This window comes from Canis lupus, chromosome 2, assembly GCF_048164855.1.
Source record: "Canis lupus baileyi chromosome 2, mCanLup2.hap1, whole genome shotgun sequence".
NCBI classification, from domain to species: domain Eukaryota; kingdom Metazoa; phylum Chordata; class Mammalia; order Carnivora; family Canidae; genus Canis; species Canis lupus.
Genome location: NC_132839.1, coordinates 55990221 through 56008352, shown reverse-complemented (window position 1 = coordinate 56008352; position 18132 = coordinate 55990221). Strand labels below are relative to the sequence as shown.

The following is an 18132-nucleotide window of genomic DNA, read 5'->3' as shown; positions in this document are numbered from 1 at the left end:
AGGAAAGACCCTTTCTAAAACCCTTGGATCATCCATAGCTTAGCTCTGCTTCTGTCCCTTCTGAGTGTGCGTTAGGCACTTGGGCATCTGTGCAGAAGGCAGCCCATGCATCACGTTGGCTTCTTCCCTTCCTCTCGGCCTTTGTCGCTGACTTGCCTCTCAGCACCGGCAGCACGGCCACCCTGGCCTGTCTGTGACTGTTGTCCTGCTCATCCCTGCTGTCGCTATTCGCTTCAATTTCTGACATTCTGCTGTCTCTAAATATGTCATTGCTTTTTTTTTTTTTTTTAATGGGTTGTCATTGCTTTTTAATTTCTACTGTTAGTGATAACCTTTCTAGGCTGGGTTCTCCTGCCTGGCTCAAAAGCTGTGGCTTATTATCTGGAAGATGAGAGAATTGTGCAGGACTCTGCACACACTGATCACCACATCTTGGAACCGTTTTGGCAACACATGAGCACATCAGTTGTCCCACAGCTGTCTTGGCTGTGTATAGAAGCATTTTTTCCATGAGTCTATTCACAGGTTCACTTCTTTGACCACCTACCCCTAGACCTCTGAGTATGGTCAGGCAGGTTGTTCACTGCACAAGGGCACATGACTGAGGACTACCAGACTATGCTCCACTCTTTGAAAGGAGAGCAATAGCTCAGGGCTATGTCTCCTTGGAGGGACTAACAGGTGTGGATATGCTTGCAGCAGCCCTTACAATGAAAGCTGGATATAGACCTTAAATCTATATTGGTGCTTTATTTTGTTTTTGTTTGTTTGTTTAAGATTTTATGTATTTATTCATGAGAGACAGAGAGAGGTAGCGACATAGGCAGAGGGAGAAGCAGGCGACATTCAGGGAGCCCGATTCAGGACTCAATCCCAGGACCCCAGAATCACAACCTGAACAGATGCTGAACCGTTGAGCAACCAGGCGCCTTAATGCTTTATTTTGAATATTAAATTTTTGTTTGCCATATCCCAAATATTTTCCTTTCTGTTGCTTTATAGGCTGTATTGTGTCCCCTTCAAATTCCTATGTTGAAGTCCTAACCCCTGGTACCTCAGAATATGACTATATTTGGGGCAGGGGTCTTTAAAGAGGTGATTATGTTAAAATGAGGTCATGAGGGATCCCTGGGGGGCGCAGCAGTTTGGCGCCTGCCTTTGGCCCAGGGCGCGATCCTGGAGACCCGGGATCGAATCCCACGTCGGGCTCCCGATGCATGGAGCCTGCTTCTCCCTCTGCCTATGTCTTTGCCTCTCTCTCTCTCTCTCTCTGTGTGACTATCATTAAAAAAAAAAAAAAAAAAAAATTTAAAATGAGGTCATGAGAGCCCTAACCCATTCTGATTGGTGACCTTATAAGAAGAGGAAATTTGGGGGCACCTGGGTGGCTCAGTGGTCGAGTATCTGCCTTCGGCTCAGGTCGTGATCCCAAGATCCTGGGATCGAGTTCCACATTGGGCTCCCTGCATGGAGCCTGATTCTCCTTCTGCCTGTGTCTCTGCCTCTCTGTGTGTCTCTCATGAAAAAAATCTTAAACTAAAAAAGAGGAAATTTGGACACAGGGAGACACAGTGGGAAGACCATGCGCAGACACAGGAAGACCACCATCTATAAGCCAAGGAGAGAGGCCTCAGAAGAGGCCACTGCCCATGCCCACTACCACCATCTCAGACTTCTAGCCTCTAAAATTTTGAGAAAATAAATTTAGGTTGTTTAAGCCCACACAGTCTGTGGTACTTTGTTATAGCAGACCTAGCCAACAAATACAGTTGCCATATTTGTTTTTTTATCTTAAATTTAGTTTCATATACAAAAGTTTTAAAAAATTAAACCTTAGCCATCTGGTTACTGATAATTTTATGACCTTGAAAATAAGAATTTCCCTTTCCTCTTCCGTATTTAAAAATCATTTCATTATTTTAAAAAAATGTGGGGTTTATTTTGGTTAGAGACATGTGTACAAGTTAAATTCTTTGCTGCATAGCAGTTGTCCCAACAGCATTTATATATGGGAAGGAAAGGTTCTTCCTTCCATTGGTGAGTTGTTCCTAATGTATCACTTTAGATTCATTTATGGGAAAAAAAAAAATTGCCCCCTATGACCTTTGACTTTCTGTTGTTAGCTTGGTACCATGCAGTTTTGTCATTGCTGTGTTGATTTGTGTTTGGAATTCCAGGAGGATGAATTCTGTCATTTATTCATTGTTCTCTTCTTTCCCCAGACTATTCTTTGGAGTTCTTAACCTATTCATTATTTTTAGATTTCTCCGGGCAAATTTTGCTGCCACTTCAGGATGTTTGACAAAATGCCTTCATTGAACTTGCAAGGGGCATTGCATGAAATTTATGTATTGGCCTGAGGACTACCTCTATTCCCTTCAGCCACGTGCAAGGGGTTATTTATCCAAATCTTCATTTATTTCCCCCATGAGGTTTTTATAACTGCCTGAAATCACTGTTGAATGTTAAGGGACAGCTCTGGCTTTTGCTGTGAAGCCATTTCAGTAGATTTCTGGAGCTCTGGGACCCATCCAGTCCCTGGGGTTAGATCAGTCTGTGGAGTCGGGGCTCAGGACACACCTGGGGTGGGCTAAGGGTATCCTGTTTCTGTTTGGATACCAGCTCCAGATCCTTCCCGTCTATCCAACTGGCCATTTTCTGGGCAGGGTCCATACCTTTCCCACCCCAAACCTTTCTTCTTCTGGCTCTAGGTCCCCGGCTGTATAGATTTCCTGGGGTGCTAGAAAGAAGTGCCACAGAGCGGGTGGTTTAGAACAACACATGTATTGTCTCACAGATCCCGAGGCTAGAAGTCCAAAATCAAGGTGTCAGCAGGGCCATGCTCCCTCTGAAACTTGTAGGGGATCTGTGCTCATCACTTTGTAGCTTCCGGTGCTGGCGATCTTTGGTGCTCCTTGACTTGTAGATGGATCACACCAATCCTCTGGCTTCACATGGCATTATTTCCATGTCTCTCTCTTCACACGGCTGTCTTCTTATGAGGATACCAGGAATACTGTGTCAACCATTCATCCTAACTAATGACAACTGTAGCAAGTCTGTTTCCAAAAAGGGTCCCTGGGGTCCTGGAGGTTAGGACTTCAACAGAGCTTTTTTCAGGGGCACCCAGCTCAACCTGCACCACACCCTGGCCCACGTTTCTCTGACCCCAAGTCCCCTACCCATGTCGCTTCTTTCTATCCTCTTGATGGATACCCCCACCCCCACTCTCGTGGCCTCCCCTGACCTCCTGTGCACCCCCAGGCATGATGACCTGAAGGAGATGCTGGATACCAACAAGGATTCCCTCAAGCTGGAGGCCATGAAGAGGATTGTGGCTGTGAGTGGGAAAGGGGTCCTCAGGGCAGGGTGGGTGGTGGGTAGGAATCAAAGAGCTGCTCTCCTTGTGTCCTGTGGACTTTCCCCTAATGAGTGTGGGCCCCTTCCTTTCTCCTTCCCACCACCCAGATGATCGCCCGGGGAAAGAATGCCTCAGACCTGTTTCCCGCTGTGGTGAAAAATGTGGCCTGCAAGAACATAGAGGTGAGCACCACCCAGTGATGGATCTCTCATGCTCACCTCCATCGGGAATCAACTCCGGCCGGTTGGGGTGAGGAAGGGAAGGATCCAGCCCCTGGGGGCCTGACTTGCTCGGAATGTTCTTGGTTCAGGATATGTCCCTGAATTAGATGTGGGTCCGAGTGGAGGCCCCAGGGCACAGTAGGGATGCTGCCCCCCACTGGGGGAATTTGCCTGTGTGATCACAGCCGGCCAGGTGATGGCATATCACAGGGTGGGGGGCACCAGTCCTGCTGAGAAACCTGCTCTCCCCAGGTGAAGAAGCTTGTCTATGTGTACCTGGTACGTTATGCCGAAGAGCAACAAGACCTGGCCCTGCTGTCTATCTCCACCTTCCAACGTGGCCTAAAGGTCAGAGGTTTCGGTTTGCCTCCCTGGCACCTGGGGTTGTGGATGCCATGTAGAAGGAGGCCAGGGAGAGGCTGGTGCCTGAAGGAAGCAGCTCTGGCCTTTCCTACCTGCCGAGAATGGGGAGGGTCAGCGTCAGAGAGAAGGGCCAAAGGGACCCTCGGACGGTGGAGGCTGGCTCAGTAGGGGGTTGAGATGCAGAGTGGGTGCCCTGAGAGCGTGCAGCCCCTCCTCTGAGATGCTCAGGATGATGGTTGCCTCAAATGTGAACCAGTTAAAGCCCTGGAAGTAGAGAGCCCTGGGGTCCCTCCCAGTCGCACTGGTGTGAAGGATCCGGGGTCCATAACCAGGCAAAAGCTAGCTTCCTTAGGACAGGACTGTGAGGGCCACGGCTGACCTGGGCTCCTCAGCTCTGTGTGTCAGAGCCTGGGTGCTGGCAGGTGGGCCTGGGCTGGGTTTTTGTGGAGAACAATGAGTTTGGAACCTTTTCACCTGTGACTTGTTACGGAGGACAGAAGGGCTTACTGAACACAAATGAGCTCTACCGACAGGAAAGCAACAGAGTTTACCCTGTAGGAGAGCTGCCTCAGACTCCGGGGTGGGTTCAGAGGTCAGCGCAGATGCCATAAACAAATGACTGTCCACTTCCAGTGAGTTCAACACAATTATTCCTCTAGAGCTGAAACAAGCTCTAGGTGATCATTCTTCTTCCTTCTTTTTAAAAAAATTATTTTTTAGAGAGGGAGAGACAATCTCAAGCAGACTATGCACCAAGCATGGAGCCGAGGGCAGGGCTCGATTCCAGGACCCTGAAGTTATCACCTGAGCAGGAACCAAGAGCCCCGAGGCTTAACCCACCATGCCACCTAGGCGCCCATGATGACCGTTCTGTTTAGCACCAGAAGTAGCTGACTTGTCTTAGATGTCCTGGTGTATGCAAAACACCTGCTTTTAAAGGCTGGCTCACGTCTGTTGTCCTGACAGGCTCTTTGAGGCAGGTAGAAATTGAAATCACCGAGGGGCACCTGGGTGGCTCAGTTGGTTAAGCATATGACTCTTAATTTCGGCTCAGGTCATGATGTCTTGAGAGATGGAGCCCCATGTCAGGCCCTGCACTCAGGCAGGAGCCTGCTTGGGATTCCCTCTCTTCCTCTCCCTGTGTCCCTCCCCACCTTTTCCCCTTCTTTAGAAAAATCAATCAATCAATCACCTAAAGGAAAGAGCAGTGGGAAGATTCAAATCCTTTAGAATGGAGTGGGTGCTAAATCCCCTCATACTATGTAAACTGAATATTCTCCACTTGTGTTTTGCATATGACATGCATGTGTGATGGTCTCCACAGCATGCTTTCCTGGTCGGTATATGTCAAGGAGACAGAAGCCAGTATCTCTGAACGCCATTCTGTTCTCTCTCCACAGCAGCATTTTCAGCTCAGATGACAACCATTAACTCCCCTAGTCTTTCTGCACATGTAGCTCACATTCCTGTGAGAGCATCTCTGAAAGGTCTAGCTCAGCTTTTCGTGATCAGCTGGTTCAGTAGGTTGCTGAGCAGCCTGAGGACTGACTGCCCAGATCCGGGCCCAGCCCTAGGTCACTGTGCTGTGGCCAGCAGGAGGGCCTGACAGGGTCTGCCTCTCAGGCAGGGCAGCGAGCAAGGGCACTTGCATTTACATTTAGTCAGCCAGCAGTACCTGGGTATCCCCGGCCACACATTGTGCAAGGTAAATTCTTAAAGACAAAACCAGAGGATCGATCTATCTAGATTGGCAAGTGATCTTTTTATTTGAATCAGGGTTAAATCCTCTTAGAAGAACTATTCTAGGATTTTTGCATAGGCAAGTTCTACATTTACCCAAAGCCTCCTTAGTCCACTCAGTGCAAGGATTCTCAAGAAGAGTGGTTAGCAAACTTTTTCTGTATACTGTCAGGCAGTAATTTAGACTGTGTAGGCCAGATAGCTTCAACCCTGCAACCACTCAACTTTGCCCTTGAAGTGTGTAAGAACCTGTCAATGAGTGGGCATGGCTGGGTTCCAATAAGTTTTTTTAAAAGATTTTATTTATTTATTCATGAGAGACAGAGAGAGAGAGAGGCAGAGACACAGGCAGAGGGAAAAGCAGGCCCCATACAGGGAGCCTGATGTGGGATTCGATCCCGGGACTCTAGGATCATGCCCTGAGCTGAGGCAGGCGCTTAACTGCTGAGCCAGCCAGGTGTCCCTAAATTTTAATTAATAAAAAAGGCAGAAGACAGATTTGGCCTGAGGACCATAATGTTCCAACCTTTGCTCTAGAACATATCCAACAGGCCATCTCCAGTGACAGAGATGTCACTCCTTCATAAGGCAATTTGCTCCAACTTAGGACAACTACAATTTCTTTTAAAACCATTATATTGTGGGACGCCTGGGTGGCTCAGTGGTTGAGTGTCTGCCTTTGGCTCAGGTCGTGATCCCAGGGTCCTGGGATCGAGTCCCACATCGGGCTCCCTGCAGGGAGCCTGCTTCTCCCTCTGCCTATGTCTCTGCCTCTCTCTGTGTCTCTCATGAATAAATAAAAATCTTAAAAAAAATTAAAAAATGAAACCATTTTATTGTCTCAAAACCTCCATAGCTACATTTTTAAAAATTTATTTCAAACTCACAAAAGGCACAAAGAATAGTATAATGAATATCTATATGCCACGCATAAGAAATGAAAAATTTATCAATAGCCAAAGCCCCTTATGTCTCTTCTCCTGTTTATCGTTCATGTGCATACATTTACTGTCTTACTATTTATTTATGCATTCCTAAATAACATATAATATTGTTTTGTAAATGGTATCACATGATATATGTGTTCCTCTAAAACTCATTTTCTTTCTGCTGTTGTTGTTTTTTTTTTTTTAAGGATTTTATTTATTTTTGAGAGACACAAAGAAAGAGAAAGAGGCAGAGACACAGGCAGAGGGAGAAGCAGGCTCCATGCAGGGAGCCCGATGCAGGACTCGATCCTGGGACCCCAGGATCACTCCTTGAGCCCAAGGCAGATGCTAAACTGCTGAGCCACCCAGGGATCCCCATCTTTCTGCTGTTGTTAATGACTCTGGGCTCTCCTGTACATTAGAACCATTCATTTCCATCAAGGACTCTCCCTTCTTATTGATCCAGGCTGAGACTAGGTTTGGTTTCTCAGCAGCCCACTACTGTGTTTGGCTCAATTCAGACAAACCTCCAGTGGGCAGTCAGATAATCTAGGTCTCCCTACATACTGTCTTTATGCAGTTGGTCCCCTGAATCCCATATGACATCCCATTACATTTCATTTTATTGGTTTAGCACAGCGTCCAATTCAGGGCAATTCTAAATCTTCATTTTTGTCCTCTTGCATCTTCCTCCAAGATATTCATAAGCTGTACAGACCAGGGCAACAGACTGTGAGTTCCAAGGTTATCAGTTAATAAACCTTCCCCAAGTACAATGTTTTACCAAGTTGTGGATTCACCTAATTATACAGTCAGCTGGCATTTTCTTATCTTGTTAGAAAGGATCTTTTTCAATAGCAGAGAAATTTCTTAACACCCTTCACGGGCAAAGGGCTGTAGAGATACAGAAACAAAATAGACAGGAATTCTGCTCTTAAAATACTTACATATTCAGTGAAACAAAAAGCCTGCATCAAAAAATGGCAAGCCAGGGGACGCCTGGGTGTCTCAGTGGTTGAGCATCTATCTGCTTTTGGCTCAGGGCATGATCCCCGGGTCCTGGGATTGAGTCCTGCATTGGGCTCCCCGCATAGAGCCTGCTTCTCCCTCTGCCTCTCTCTGTGTCTCTCATGAATAAATAAATTAAAAATCTTAAAAAAAATAAAAATAAAAAAGGCAAGCCAGGAAATGCTAACCCTAACCCTAACCCAGGGATGCCTTGCTGAAATCGAAATACACAGTGTTAATATCGACCAGCCTAGTTACTCTATCAAAAAGAAAAATGTGTTTTTTTAGTAACTTCTTGTGAATCCATATTCATTTCCAAATAAAAAGGAAAAAAATAGGCTAGAGCAGTGAGATATGACATGATTTGACTGAGAAAATACAGACTCCTGCTTTTTAAATAAGTGCTTCTAAACCATGTGTTTAAAAATCAGTTCTAGAATTTTGACAGGGATTACCATTATCGTCCCCTGTCATTTCGTGGATCTTCTCTTTTTCTGTTTTAGAACCTCAGGGAGACATCTGCCATTTAGTGTTCCAAAACCTCTCCCATTGTCCACCATTCTCTAAAATTCACAGCAATTTACAGTAGTGCTGCTGCCATGATTGCAGTATACTAAAGGCTCTTCCCAGGTGTGTACTGGATGCAGCAGGAGCAAAGAGGAGGGACCTGTGCACCTATGTATTTTAAACACTGGAGGAAAAGAAGAAGAGCAACTTTTGGGAAGTTGCTGGGGAAAAGGAGCGTTTTTTTTTTTTTTTTTTTTTTTTTTGAAAAGGAGCGTTAAAGGTGAACCCTGGAAAGAAGGCCAGTTTACATTTGCTGGCAGTCAGCTCTGGCATAAATACAAATCCCCCCCCCCCCCCAAATCCCACTCGAGGACCAGGAGGTGTTTCAGGAACTTCAGGTATTCTAGAAGATTTTTACTCTTCCTGAAAGTGAAGCAACCCATTGCCACAACTGTTCAGGTATCAGATTTCTGCAGCGGGGACCAAGAGCCAGTTCCCTCAAGTAGTACCCCCCAGGTACTAGCACTGGCCCATCATTCAGGGAGTTGGGGAGGTAGCCAGGAACAGTGGGTTCCAGAGGTGTAGCCTTTCCTATCAGTGCACTGTGTTCTCTCAGGGCTCTGCCTCCACCTCTTCTCTTAGGACCCCAACCAGCTGATCCGGGCTAGTGCCCTCCGTGTCCTGTCTAGCATCCGGGTGCCCATCATAGTGCCCATCATGATGCTGGCCATCAAGGAAGCTGCCTCGGACATGTCACCCTATGTACGGAAAACAGCAGCTCATGCCATCCCTAAACTCTACAGGTACGCCCCAATCCAGCCGTTCACTCCTCTGGGAGCGGTTCTCAAGTCCCCAGCACCCCTGACCCCTCCCAGGTCTTGCAAATCGCCCTTTTTCTTTTATCCTTGGGATGCTTTGAGACGGTTTGGGGAACTGACAGAGATGGAGGACAGTGGTGGTGGCAGCTCACACCTCTTCACCAATGGGGTTGGGGTGTGGGAGGTGGGCACAGCTTGGGCAGATATTGGGAAGGTGGGAGATGGGGCGAGGGGCAAATTCCTTTTCACTGTTTCTCCTTCAGTCTGGATTCTGACCAGAAGGACCAGCTGATCGAGGTCATTGAGAAGCTTCTGGCCGACAAGACCACGGTGTGTACACCTCACACACGGCCGGGCGGTGGAAAGGAGCGGGACAGAGGCCCTCGGCCCCTCCTGCGCGCCCTCTCTAGCCACTGCCCCTTCCCCAGTTGGTGGCGGGCAGCGTGGTGATGGCCTTCGAGGAGGTGTGCCCGGAGCGCATCGACCTGATTCACAAGAACTACCGGAAACTCTGTAACCTGCTCATCGACGTGGAGGAGTGGGGCCAGGTGGTCATCATCAGCATGCTCACCCGCTACGCGCGCACGCAGTTCCTGAGCCCCACCCAGAACGTGAGTGCCAGGGCCCCAGCCCTCGCCCCGGCCGCGCAGGGGGGAGGGCGGCTGGGAGGAGGCGCCCATTGCCCGACCCCGGCCCCGCCCCCAGGAATCTCTGCTGGAGGAGAACCCCGAGAAAGCCTTCTACGGCTCGGAAGAGGATGAGGCCAAGGGCCCGGGCTCAGAGGAGGCGACCACCGCAGCGCTGCCCGCCCGCAAGCCCTACGTCATGGATCCCGACCACCGGCTGCTGCTGCGCAACACAAAGCCGCTGCTGCAGAGCCGCAGCGCGGCCGTGGTGATGGCGGTGGCGCAGCTCTACTTCCACCTGGCGCCCAAGGCGGAGGTGGGCGTCATCGCCAAGGCCCTGGTGCGCCTCCTGCGCAGCCACAGGTGCGCAACCCGGCTGGGCCGGCTGCCCCGCCCACTGGGGCACTGCACGCCCTCGCCGGCCCCGCCCCGCCGCGCCCCGCCCACACCCGCGGGATGGATGGACTGGTGCGCGGAGCCTGCCCCGCCCGCACTGCGGGCTGCTCGGGCTGCTCGGGCTGCTGGGGTGGCTGGGCTGGTCCGCCCCGCCCGCTCTGGGGGCTGCTCCGCCCCCGGCACCGCCCACGCAGGTGGCCTGCCCGCTGACGCCCGCCCCGCCCCGTCCCGTCCCCAGAAGGCTGGCGGCAGGGCTGGCCTGCCTTTGCCCGCCCCGCGCACTCTGCAGGCCCTCCCAGCGGCCAGCTGCTCTGGGAGCACATAGCACCCCCAACACCCCAGACTTTGTACTGACTCCATTCTTGCCCCCACACACACTGGTCCCCTCCTCTCCCTCCTGTTTGTCTGGCCCACCTCCCTTCCCTCCACTCGCTGCCCCTTGGCCTGGTGGAGGGGCCCAGGTACCTCTGACCTGTCCTCTCTCCGTAGTGAGGTGCAGTACGTGGTACTCCAGAACGTGGCCACCATGTCCATCAAGCGCCGGGTGAGCAAGTGACTGAAGCCTGCCCAGGAAACCCGAGGCGTAGCTCCTGTGGGTGTGCGGGGCACTGGGGAAGGGCTGTGCAGAGCATGGCAAAGGGGAGACCCCAAACCCAGGAGGATAAGCAGGGCTTGGATCCTAGGGTCCGCTGAGAGAGGAAAACCCAGTGAAGAAAGACCCGGTCAGATCTGAGAGGGAGGATTCTGGGCCTTGGGCAGGAGAGTGGGGTAGCTCTGGGAGAGAGGCAGGTCTCCTGCTGTGATGAAGCTCCCTGGGCTGCCTCTCTCTGCCAGGGTATGTTTGAACCCTACCTGAAGAGCTTCTACATCAGATCCACCGACCCCACCCAGATCAAGATCCTGAAGGTGAGTGATGGACAGAAGTGCATGGGGCTTTCCCGCCTCACTCCCACCGCACCGACCTACTTAGATATCCACAGTGGCCACCTTGGGCCTGCCTGTTTCTGCAGCTGGGCCCGTGGCTGCTCCAGCCAGAAGCGTTTGCTCAGGAAGCCAGGCTGACGAGAGTGGGAAGGGACTCACCCTTTGCCTTTCACCTATTAGACATCTGTTACTTTGCACACGTAAAGTAATCTGATTTTTGTACTAAACTCGGGAAGCATACATGATCTTCATCTTATAAAAATGTAGACCCAAGGAGGTGAGGTCTGTGGCCTGCTGACTCCAGAATGCTTACTTAGCCCCCACTTCGGGCAGGCTCCTGTGTTCCACCCACAGTGTTCCTTTCCCTACACATCTATCCCCTCAGGCTTCCATGTAAACATACACCCACAGAAGATGTGTCAGGAGCCTGTACCCACATTCCATTCCATCTCTGCTTCATCTTTACTGAGTAATTTCATGCAGCAGCAGGTAGTCCTGACTCTGAACATCTACTATGTATCAGTCACAGCTAGATCTAGGGATAGGAGAGATGGCAAACTCATCAGACACCTCACCCTTGGGTGCTTGCCATCTAGTTGGGATGAGGAGGAGACACTGAGCACCTAATCCCAAAACACATGGAAAAATTCACTTGAGAGATGTGGTAAGAAAGAGAATTGCAGAGGACCGTCAGAGCATAGACTTGGAGAGCCTGATCTAGTCTGGTGTCAGGGAAGCTTTCCTCCAGGCAGTGAGGCTTGAGAAATGCCTGAGAAATGAACACGAATTATCTAGGTGAATGCAAGGACAGGAACGGCAGAACAGCTTCACACAGAAGAAGCAGTATAAGCAAAGGTCCTGAGACAGGAAGCAGTCTGACAAAAGGCCAGTATGGGGTGTGGAGGCCAAGGGGGAATGCAATGTGAGAACAGAGGTAGACAGCGGTCAGCTCATACCGGGATTTATAGACAATGATAAGGATGTTGCTCTTTATCCTGAAAGCAATAGGAGGCTTTGTTTTCAATGGAGGTGGAGAGGTGACATGATTGTGCTATGAGCGTACTCTGGCAGGAAATCCATTTACGAGGCAAACTAGTCCTCCTGCATTTTGGATGAGTTTCACAATCTGTCATCTCTTTCATTGGTTTAAGGATGTTGCAGGGCTGTCTGTAGGATTGTGTTCTGGTCTGTGGAGGGTGTTTGGAATGAGGGGTTGTGAAAGCACAGAGAGCCCACTGGCCATGCTGCCCATTTTCTGCCCCCCCCCCCCCCCTGCAGCTGGAAGTGCTGACCAACCTGGCCAATGAGACCAACATCCCTACTGTCCTACGGGAATTCCAGGTACGGGCCAGGGCCCAGCTCCCAGTAGAGGGGCCCTGGAGAGTTGCCCTGTAGCCCCTGTGCTCAGAAAGAATCATCTCAATGGGCCAACTTTCTCTTAAGGGCTGAAAAAGTGGAGAAACTATTCTCTTCGGCTCCTTGCAGTGCCTTCTGCTGGCTTTGGGCTGGGGAGTCACTGCATGATGGCTGAGGGTGTCACTCCCTCTCCTGGAGGTTAGTCTCCAGCACGATGAGTCGTTGAATGAGGGTGACAAGCTGCCCCAGTGGTCACCCTCAAGCCTGCAGAATCACTGAGGTCACTGCCTGCATGGTCACCCCCCAGAGGGTTCACTCTGTTGTGCTGCCCCACAGACCTACATCCGCAGCATGGACAAGGACTTTGTGGCAGCCACGATCCAGGCCATTGGACGCTGTGCAACCAACATAGGCCGAGTCCGGGACACCTGCCTCAACGGCCTGGTGCAGCTGCTATCCAACCGTGATGGTCAGTGTGTGTCCGAGTGGCCAGCTTTGATGAGCAGTGGCCGTCGGCCTGTCTGTCCAGACACAATGCATGTTCATCTGTCTGTCCCTCGACCTCATTTAGCGTCTGAGTGTTGCTACGCCTTTGGGGGCCATTGGAGAAGTGCAGGGAGTTGTGGAGGAGACCCAGGGGTCAGGGGCCCTTGCAGGTGTGTCTGTCCCCCTGCCTGTGGCTGTCTGACTACCCTGGGGCCCACACACTCATGTCCCGGTGCACAGAGCTTGTGGTGGCAGAGTCTGTGGTGGTCATTAAGAAGCTGCTCCAGATGCAGCCTGCACAGCACGGAGAGATCATCAAACATCTGGCAAAGCTCACAGATAACATCCAGGTGAGGGAGGAACCCTAGTTTCCCGCCCATCCCAGCATCCCCCAACCCCAACGTGATTTTAAAACCCTGTAATTAAACACTTCTAAGCCTTCATAAGATCAATGTCCTTACCTTCCATGCTGGCTCTGAAAGGTCTGCAGGTGGAAGGGGAAAAAGTGAGCATCCACGTGGTCCCCATGTGTTGCCCAAGACTCACTTGCTGAGGGTCCCTTGCTGAGCTCCATGCTCCTCTTTGCTCCTCTTTGCTCTGAAGCTCTGGCCAATTGACAAAGCTCATGTTTTTCTGTTGCACTGAGGAGCTGAAACATTCAAATAAGGTATTCCTTGAAGATTCAGGAAGAATAACACGAAAGTAAAACACTGAAGGTGCAATGGATCTAGAAAATCAGTCTTCTAAACCAAACCAGGGCTGACTTTGGCCTTTGAAAACTGTGCCTATGCTAGTAAACCCCTGGGGAGAGGGGAGACGCTGCCCAGGCAATGCTCACCTTTTAATCTCTCTCCCACCAGCCCCCTGACCCATTTCCAGAGATCCCCATGATTCATAAGCCAGCACAGTTGGGAGGATTGCCATTGGTGTGGCAAGCCACATGCCCACCCACATTTCCACATGTACACCTGTCTTGACCCTTCTCACACACCAACAGGTGCCCATGGCCCGAGCCAGCATCCTGTGGCTTATCGGCGAGTACTGTGAGCACGTCCCCAAGATTGCACCTGATGTCCTGAGAAAAATGGCCAAGTCCTTCACAGCAGAGGAGGACATTGTCAAGCTACAGGTCATCAATCTGGCAGCCAAGCTCTACCTGACTAACTCGAAGCAGGTAAGGATTGAAAGATGCCCCCGAAAACATGCTGGGCCCTGGGAATGGCTGAGGCAGGAATCTGTGGGCCCTCACCAAATAAGTGTGAACTCCAGCATCTCTTTTGGAAGAGAGAATGCAGGGCAAGAGTCTAGTGTATCCAGGTAACTGGTGTCCCCCCAGTGTCCACAGCTACTCTGAGGACCTGGGGCCAGTAGGGATGGTGGCCATCATTAAGAGGCTCTGCTGTGGGGCTGTGACCTCCAGTCACAGAGTGTTCCTACCTGCTACCTTGGGAGCAATGGGGCCGTAAGAACCACAGTGGAGTGGGACTGAGGAAGGGGCCAGTGATGACAGACACTGGTGGGAGAAAATGTGTCCTAGGAGATAGGGTCTGTCCTTCCTCCAAGACTTGGTTGTGTTCGGCCAGTCTGTGCCAGGGATGTAAGGGCAAGTCTCTGCTCGGCTGAGGCAGTACTGGTGTCCATTGTCATTCTCAAGGTTAAAGGTTATGAGAGGTACCATAGCCAAGGGCATGGCTCCACTAAGCTGGAATATCAGGATATTAAAAGCCTCTTAAGTGTCGAGCAACCCCTGAGATGCTTGAAAGAAATTGTCCTAAAAATACAGTGTAATGTGCAGAGTTTTCAAGGTGTTGGAGAGGCTGAGCACTGTGACAGTTCCTATACTCACTACCCCACTCAGTTAAGGGAGTTGGGAGTTGGTAAATGATCACCTGTGGACCAAATCCAGCCTGCTGCCTGTGTTTGTAAATAAAGTTTTATTGGGAATGGAAATGTCCATTCATTCGTTTATTGTATATGGGTGCCTTTGTGCTACAGCAGAGTTAACTAGTTTCAAGAGTCCATATGGTCCACAAAGCCTAAAAGAGTTACTCCCTGCCCTTTCTAGAAATAATTTGGCAACCATGGAGCAGAGCTCCTGGGCGGCTGGTTAGGGTCAGCAACATGGGTAAACCCTAGAGATTGTGACATCCCTGCTCACCTGCAGGTGGTTTCTTTGCCTTCCCATCGAGTCTTTGGATGGTGGCATTTGTGCTTCTTCAGTGGCTCCTTTGATCCATGTGCCTACGGTGGGTGCCAGGGAGTTAAAGCTGGGGAGGCAGGGCCACCATAGGCTGGGACACTTGTCGGGAGTTGGGACAGGCAGCTGTCATGCATGGGACCAGGTCTGTGAGTGTCAGTATCGCGGGAGAAGTGGGTTGAAGAGAGAAATTAGAGCACCGTGGGGAGGTGTTCAGTCCCTGAACAAATATTTGTGTGCCTTCTTCGTTCAGAGAGGAGGAAGGAACAGGTGGGAGGAACATTTGAAAAGATGAAGCCGCGTGGGTGGGGAGCTGCCCAGAGAGGCTGAGGACCGAGCAGGACTCCTGAGCCCCAGGATGGTGATGTGTGATGTCGGCACGTTCTCATAAGCTGGGTGTGTCCACATGCCATTTCCCTAAGCTGGCACTGTTAGCTATATGTACATTTGCTCAGTGCTTTACCTAACATGCATTTCCTGCATGCTTACTGTGCCTGGCACAGAGATATGTCCTGGGATAATGACAATGAGTGAGACATGTTTACTGACCTCCAAAGGCTCACAGCAAAGTGGGGGAATTGGTACAAAACACAAAGCAATAAGAACTGTAGTCAGGGTTGGAGCAGAGAGTGCGGGTGTGTTCAGCTGAACCCCTCTCCTAGATAGGACACGGGGGTCCTACTCCTATCAGGGTGGCCAGTATAGCTGTTCTGGCAAATGGACATTAACTCCAGGTTCCCTGTACTAAAGGTGCACCCTCCCAGGCACAGGCCCTATAGGATGGTTCTTTGATTCAATAAAGAGAGCTTTTCTCCTCCCTCCATTTTTTTTCCCAATTTTTTTCTTCCCAGCCTGTTCTCAGAATGGTAGAGAATAGGGAATCCGTAGCACACCAGAAGGGAGGAGGTTTGCGTGTGCATATGGATGTTCATGTAAAACAGTAGTGATGCTTCTTCCTCCTGCTACCATGGGTGACATTCTGGGGCTGCAATGGGCCATAGCAATCCCAGCCATTCCCAACTTACTGACCCCCAGCACACGCCAGATCCTGGCCCAGGCTGAGGCCAGAGGGATGGCCATAGCTCTGCCTGCTGTGGCTCAGCAGATAACCAGGTTCCAGGCCACAGGCCACCAAAACTCTGATAATAGATGTATTAACAGAGGAACTGGGGCGGCGGCAGCAGTGAAGGTGCTCATTATAGCACCAGGGTACGGCACCAGGGGCAACTGCCTGGACTTCTTTTGACAGTGAATTTGCTTTTTGTGTGCCAGGTGAGATATGTGGGAGGAGGGTCCTTTAGGAGCATGGTGGGAGCTAAAATCTGGCCTCCACGTTGGATGGAAGATTTTGATAAAGTTCTGCAGAATTAAAAATTAGAAAGGTAACTTTTTTTAATATCATGAAGCTTATGCATGATCATCATAACATATTTGGAAAATCCAGGAAAATAATAATTAAAAATTTAAATTAGCCATAGGCCTACTACTTAGAAAAGACAACACCATTAATCTTATATTTTCTTAGCTCTTATTGATTTTTTAAAAATTTTATTTATTTATTCATGAGAGACAGACAGAGACACAGGTAGAGGGAGAAGCAAACTCCCTATGAGGAGCCTGATGTGGGACTCAATCCCAGGATCCGGGGATCACAACCGGAGCCAAAGGCAGATGCTCAACCACTGAGCCACACAAGCGCCCCCCCTTAGCTTTAAAAAATACATTTCTGGTGCCTATAGATAGCCATCTAGAAGTTGCCCATTGGTGTCTTATTCAATATATTAATTTTTTCATTTCTGTTTCCTTCAAGTGCCGTCATATTTAGAAAGTTATTTCCCCAGTCATATGTCATTTAAAAATGTCACCAGTAATTTCATCTAGATTTCTATTTTTGTGTTTTTTAAATCCATTGTAGTAGTTTTCTTTCTTTCTTTCTTTCTTTCTTTTTTTTTTTTTGTAGTAGTTTTCTCTTGCTGTGTAATAAATTACCGTAAGCTTAGTGGCTTAAAACAACATGCTTATTTTCTCACAATTTCTGTGGGTTAAGAGTCAAGGCATGGGGTTTCATTGGGTCTTATGCATGGCTACCATTGAGATGCTGGCAAAGACTGGGTTCTCATCTGGGACTCTACAGGGAAGGGTTCACTTCCAGATTGGCAGGGTTGGTGCTTGGGTGCAGTTCTTTGGGATGCTAGGACTGAGGCCCTGGCTGCTTACTGGCTGTTAGCTGGAGACCACTTCAGTTCAAGAGAGCACTCTCAGTTCCTTGCCGAGGGGGTCTCCCAACACCACTGCTTATTTCTTCAAAGCTACAAGGTAAAAAGTCTCCAGAGCAAATCTTATATAATGAAACATAATCATGGGATTAGATTTCACCCCATCACTTTGGCCATATCCTATTGGTTAGAAGTGAGTTTTAGGTCTTGCCCACACTCATGGAGAGAGGATTGCATAAAGGCACAAACACCAGGAGGCAGGAATTGTGGGGGAGGACCTTAGAATCTGTGGGCCATGTCCATCTAGAGCGTATTTCTATATGTAAGGTCAGGATGTATTTTGTTGTATTTTTTTCTGAGGACCTGGTGTCCCAGTGTGATTTTACAGGTGGTTGGAAGGTGGCAGGTATGTTAACATCCATTCTTGAAAAGGAGTCCATGTTCCTTACTTAAAAGTCTGCCCCAGAAGCTGGAGCCCGCTGGTCCATGGGTACCTGGTTCTGTTCTTGGTGCACTGTCGCATGTCTCATAGGCCCTCTTGAGCTGCCCATAAATCCTGCACATCCTGGCTGAATGAGGTGACGGTCCTGCTGGTGCAGGCTGGATGCTATGATTTCTGGTGAATGGATCCTTGGTATGGAGAAGGGTAATGAGTTGTTATAAGCAAATCCTGCAGCATAGAGGTGGGTGAACCAACCCCTTCCTGTATTGGTTGTTGATAATACAGTGAAGTTTGTGGACAGACAGATCCAAATCCTTAACACTTCTTTCCAGAACTAGGCAAGGACTTGAGGGGGTAGGGGTGGGGGGGAGTCTGATCAGCCAGCTGGGAAGTCTGTAGAAGGGAATCAGCAGCATCTTGATGATGGACCATGTTGATGAGGGCATCCACCAGCCATGAGCAGTCAGACGATGTCTGGCCCAGGGAAGGGAAGGTCTGTGACAGAGTCCATTGCAAGGCATCTGAGGGGGGATGGAGTTGAG

General features: G+C 49.8%; 1 protein-coding gene across 3 annotated transcripts in view; it reads left to right on the top strand.

Moving 5' to 3' along the window:
• Nucleotides 1-18132, top strand: part of AP3B2 (adaptor related protein complex 3 subunit beta 2) — a 33475-nt gene that overhangs the window by 5919 nt on the left and 9424 nt on the right. For 2 of the 3 annotated variants that reach the window (XM_072801210.1, XM_072801191.1), the window contains exons 2-14: nt 3265-3340; nt 3469-3543; nt 3835-3930; nt 8772-8932; nt 9211-9277; nt 9376-9558; nt 9653-9936; nt 10459-10513; nt 10804-10875; nt 12172-12234; nt 12586-12718; nt 12976-13085; nt 13733-13909. In XM_072801210.1, coding sequence (XP_072657311.1) covers nt 3265-3340; nt 3469-3543; nt 3835-3930; nt 8772-8932; nt 9211-9277; nt 9376-9558; nt 9653-9936; nt 10459-10513; nt 10804-10875; nt 12172-12234; nt 12586-12718; nt 12976-13085; nt 13733-13909 — 1552 coding nt within the window. The remainder of the gene's footprint in view (nt 1-3264; nt 3341-3468; nt 3544-3834; nt 3931-8771; nt 8933-9210; nt 9278-9375; nt 9559-9652; nt 9937-10458; nt 10514-10803; nt 10876-12171; nt 12235-12585; nt 12719-12975; nt 13086-13732; nt 13910-18132) is intronic. The other variant, XM_072801201.1, reaches the window with a different exon arrangement.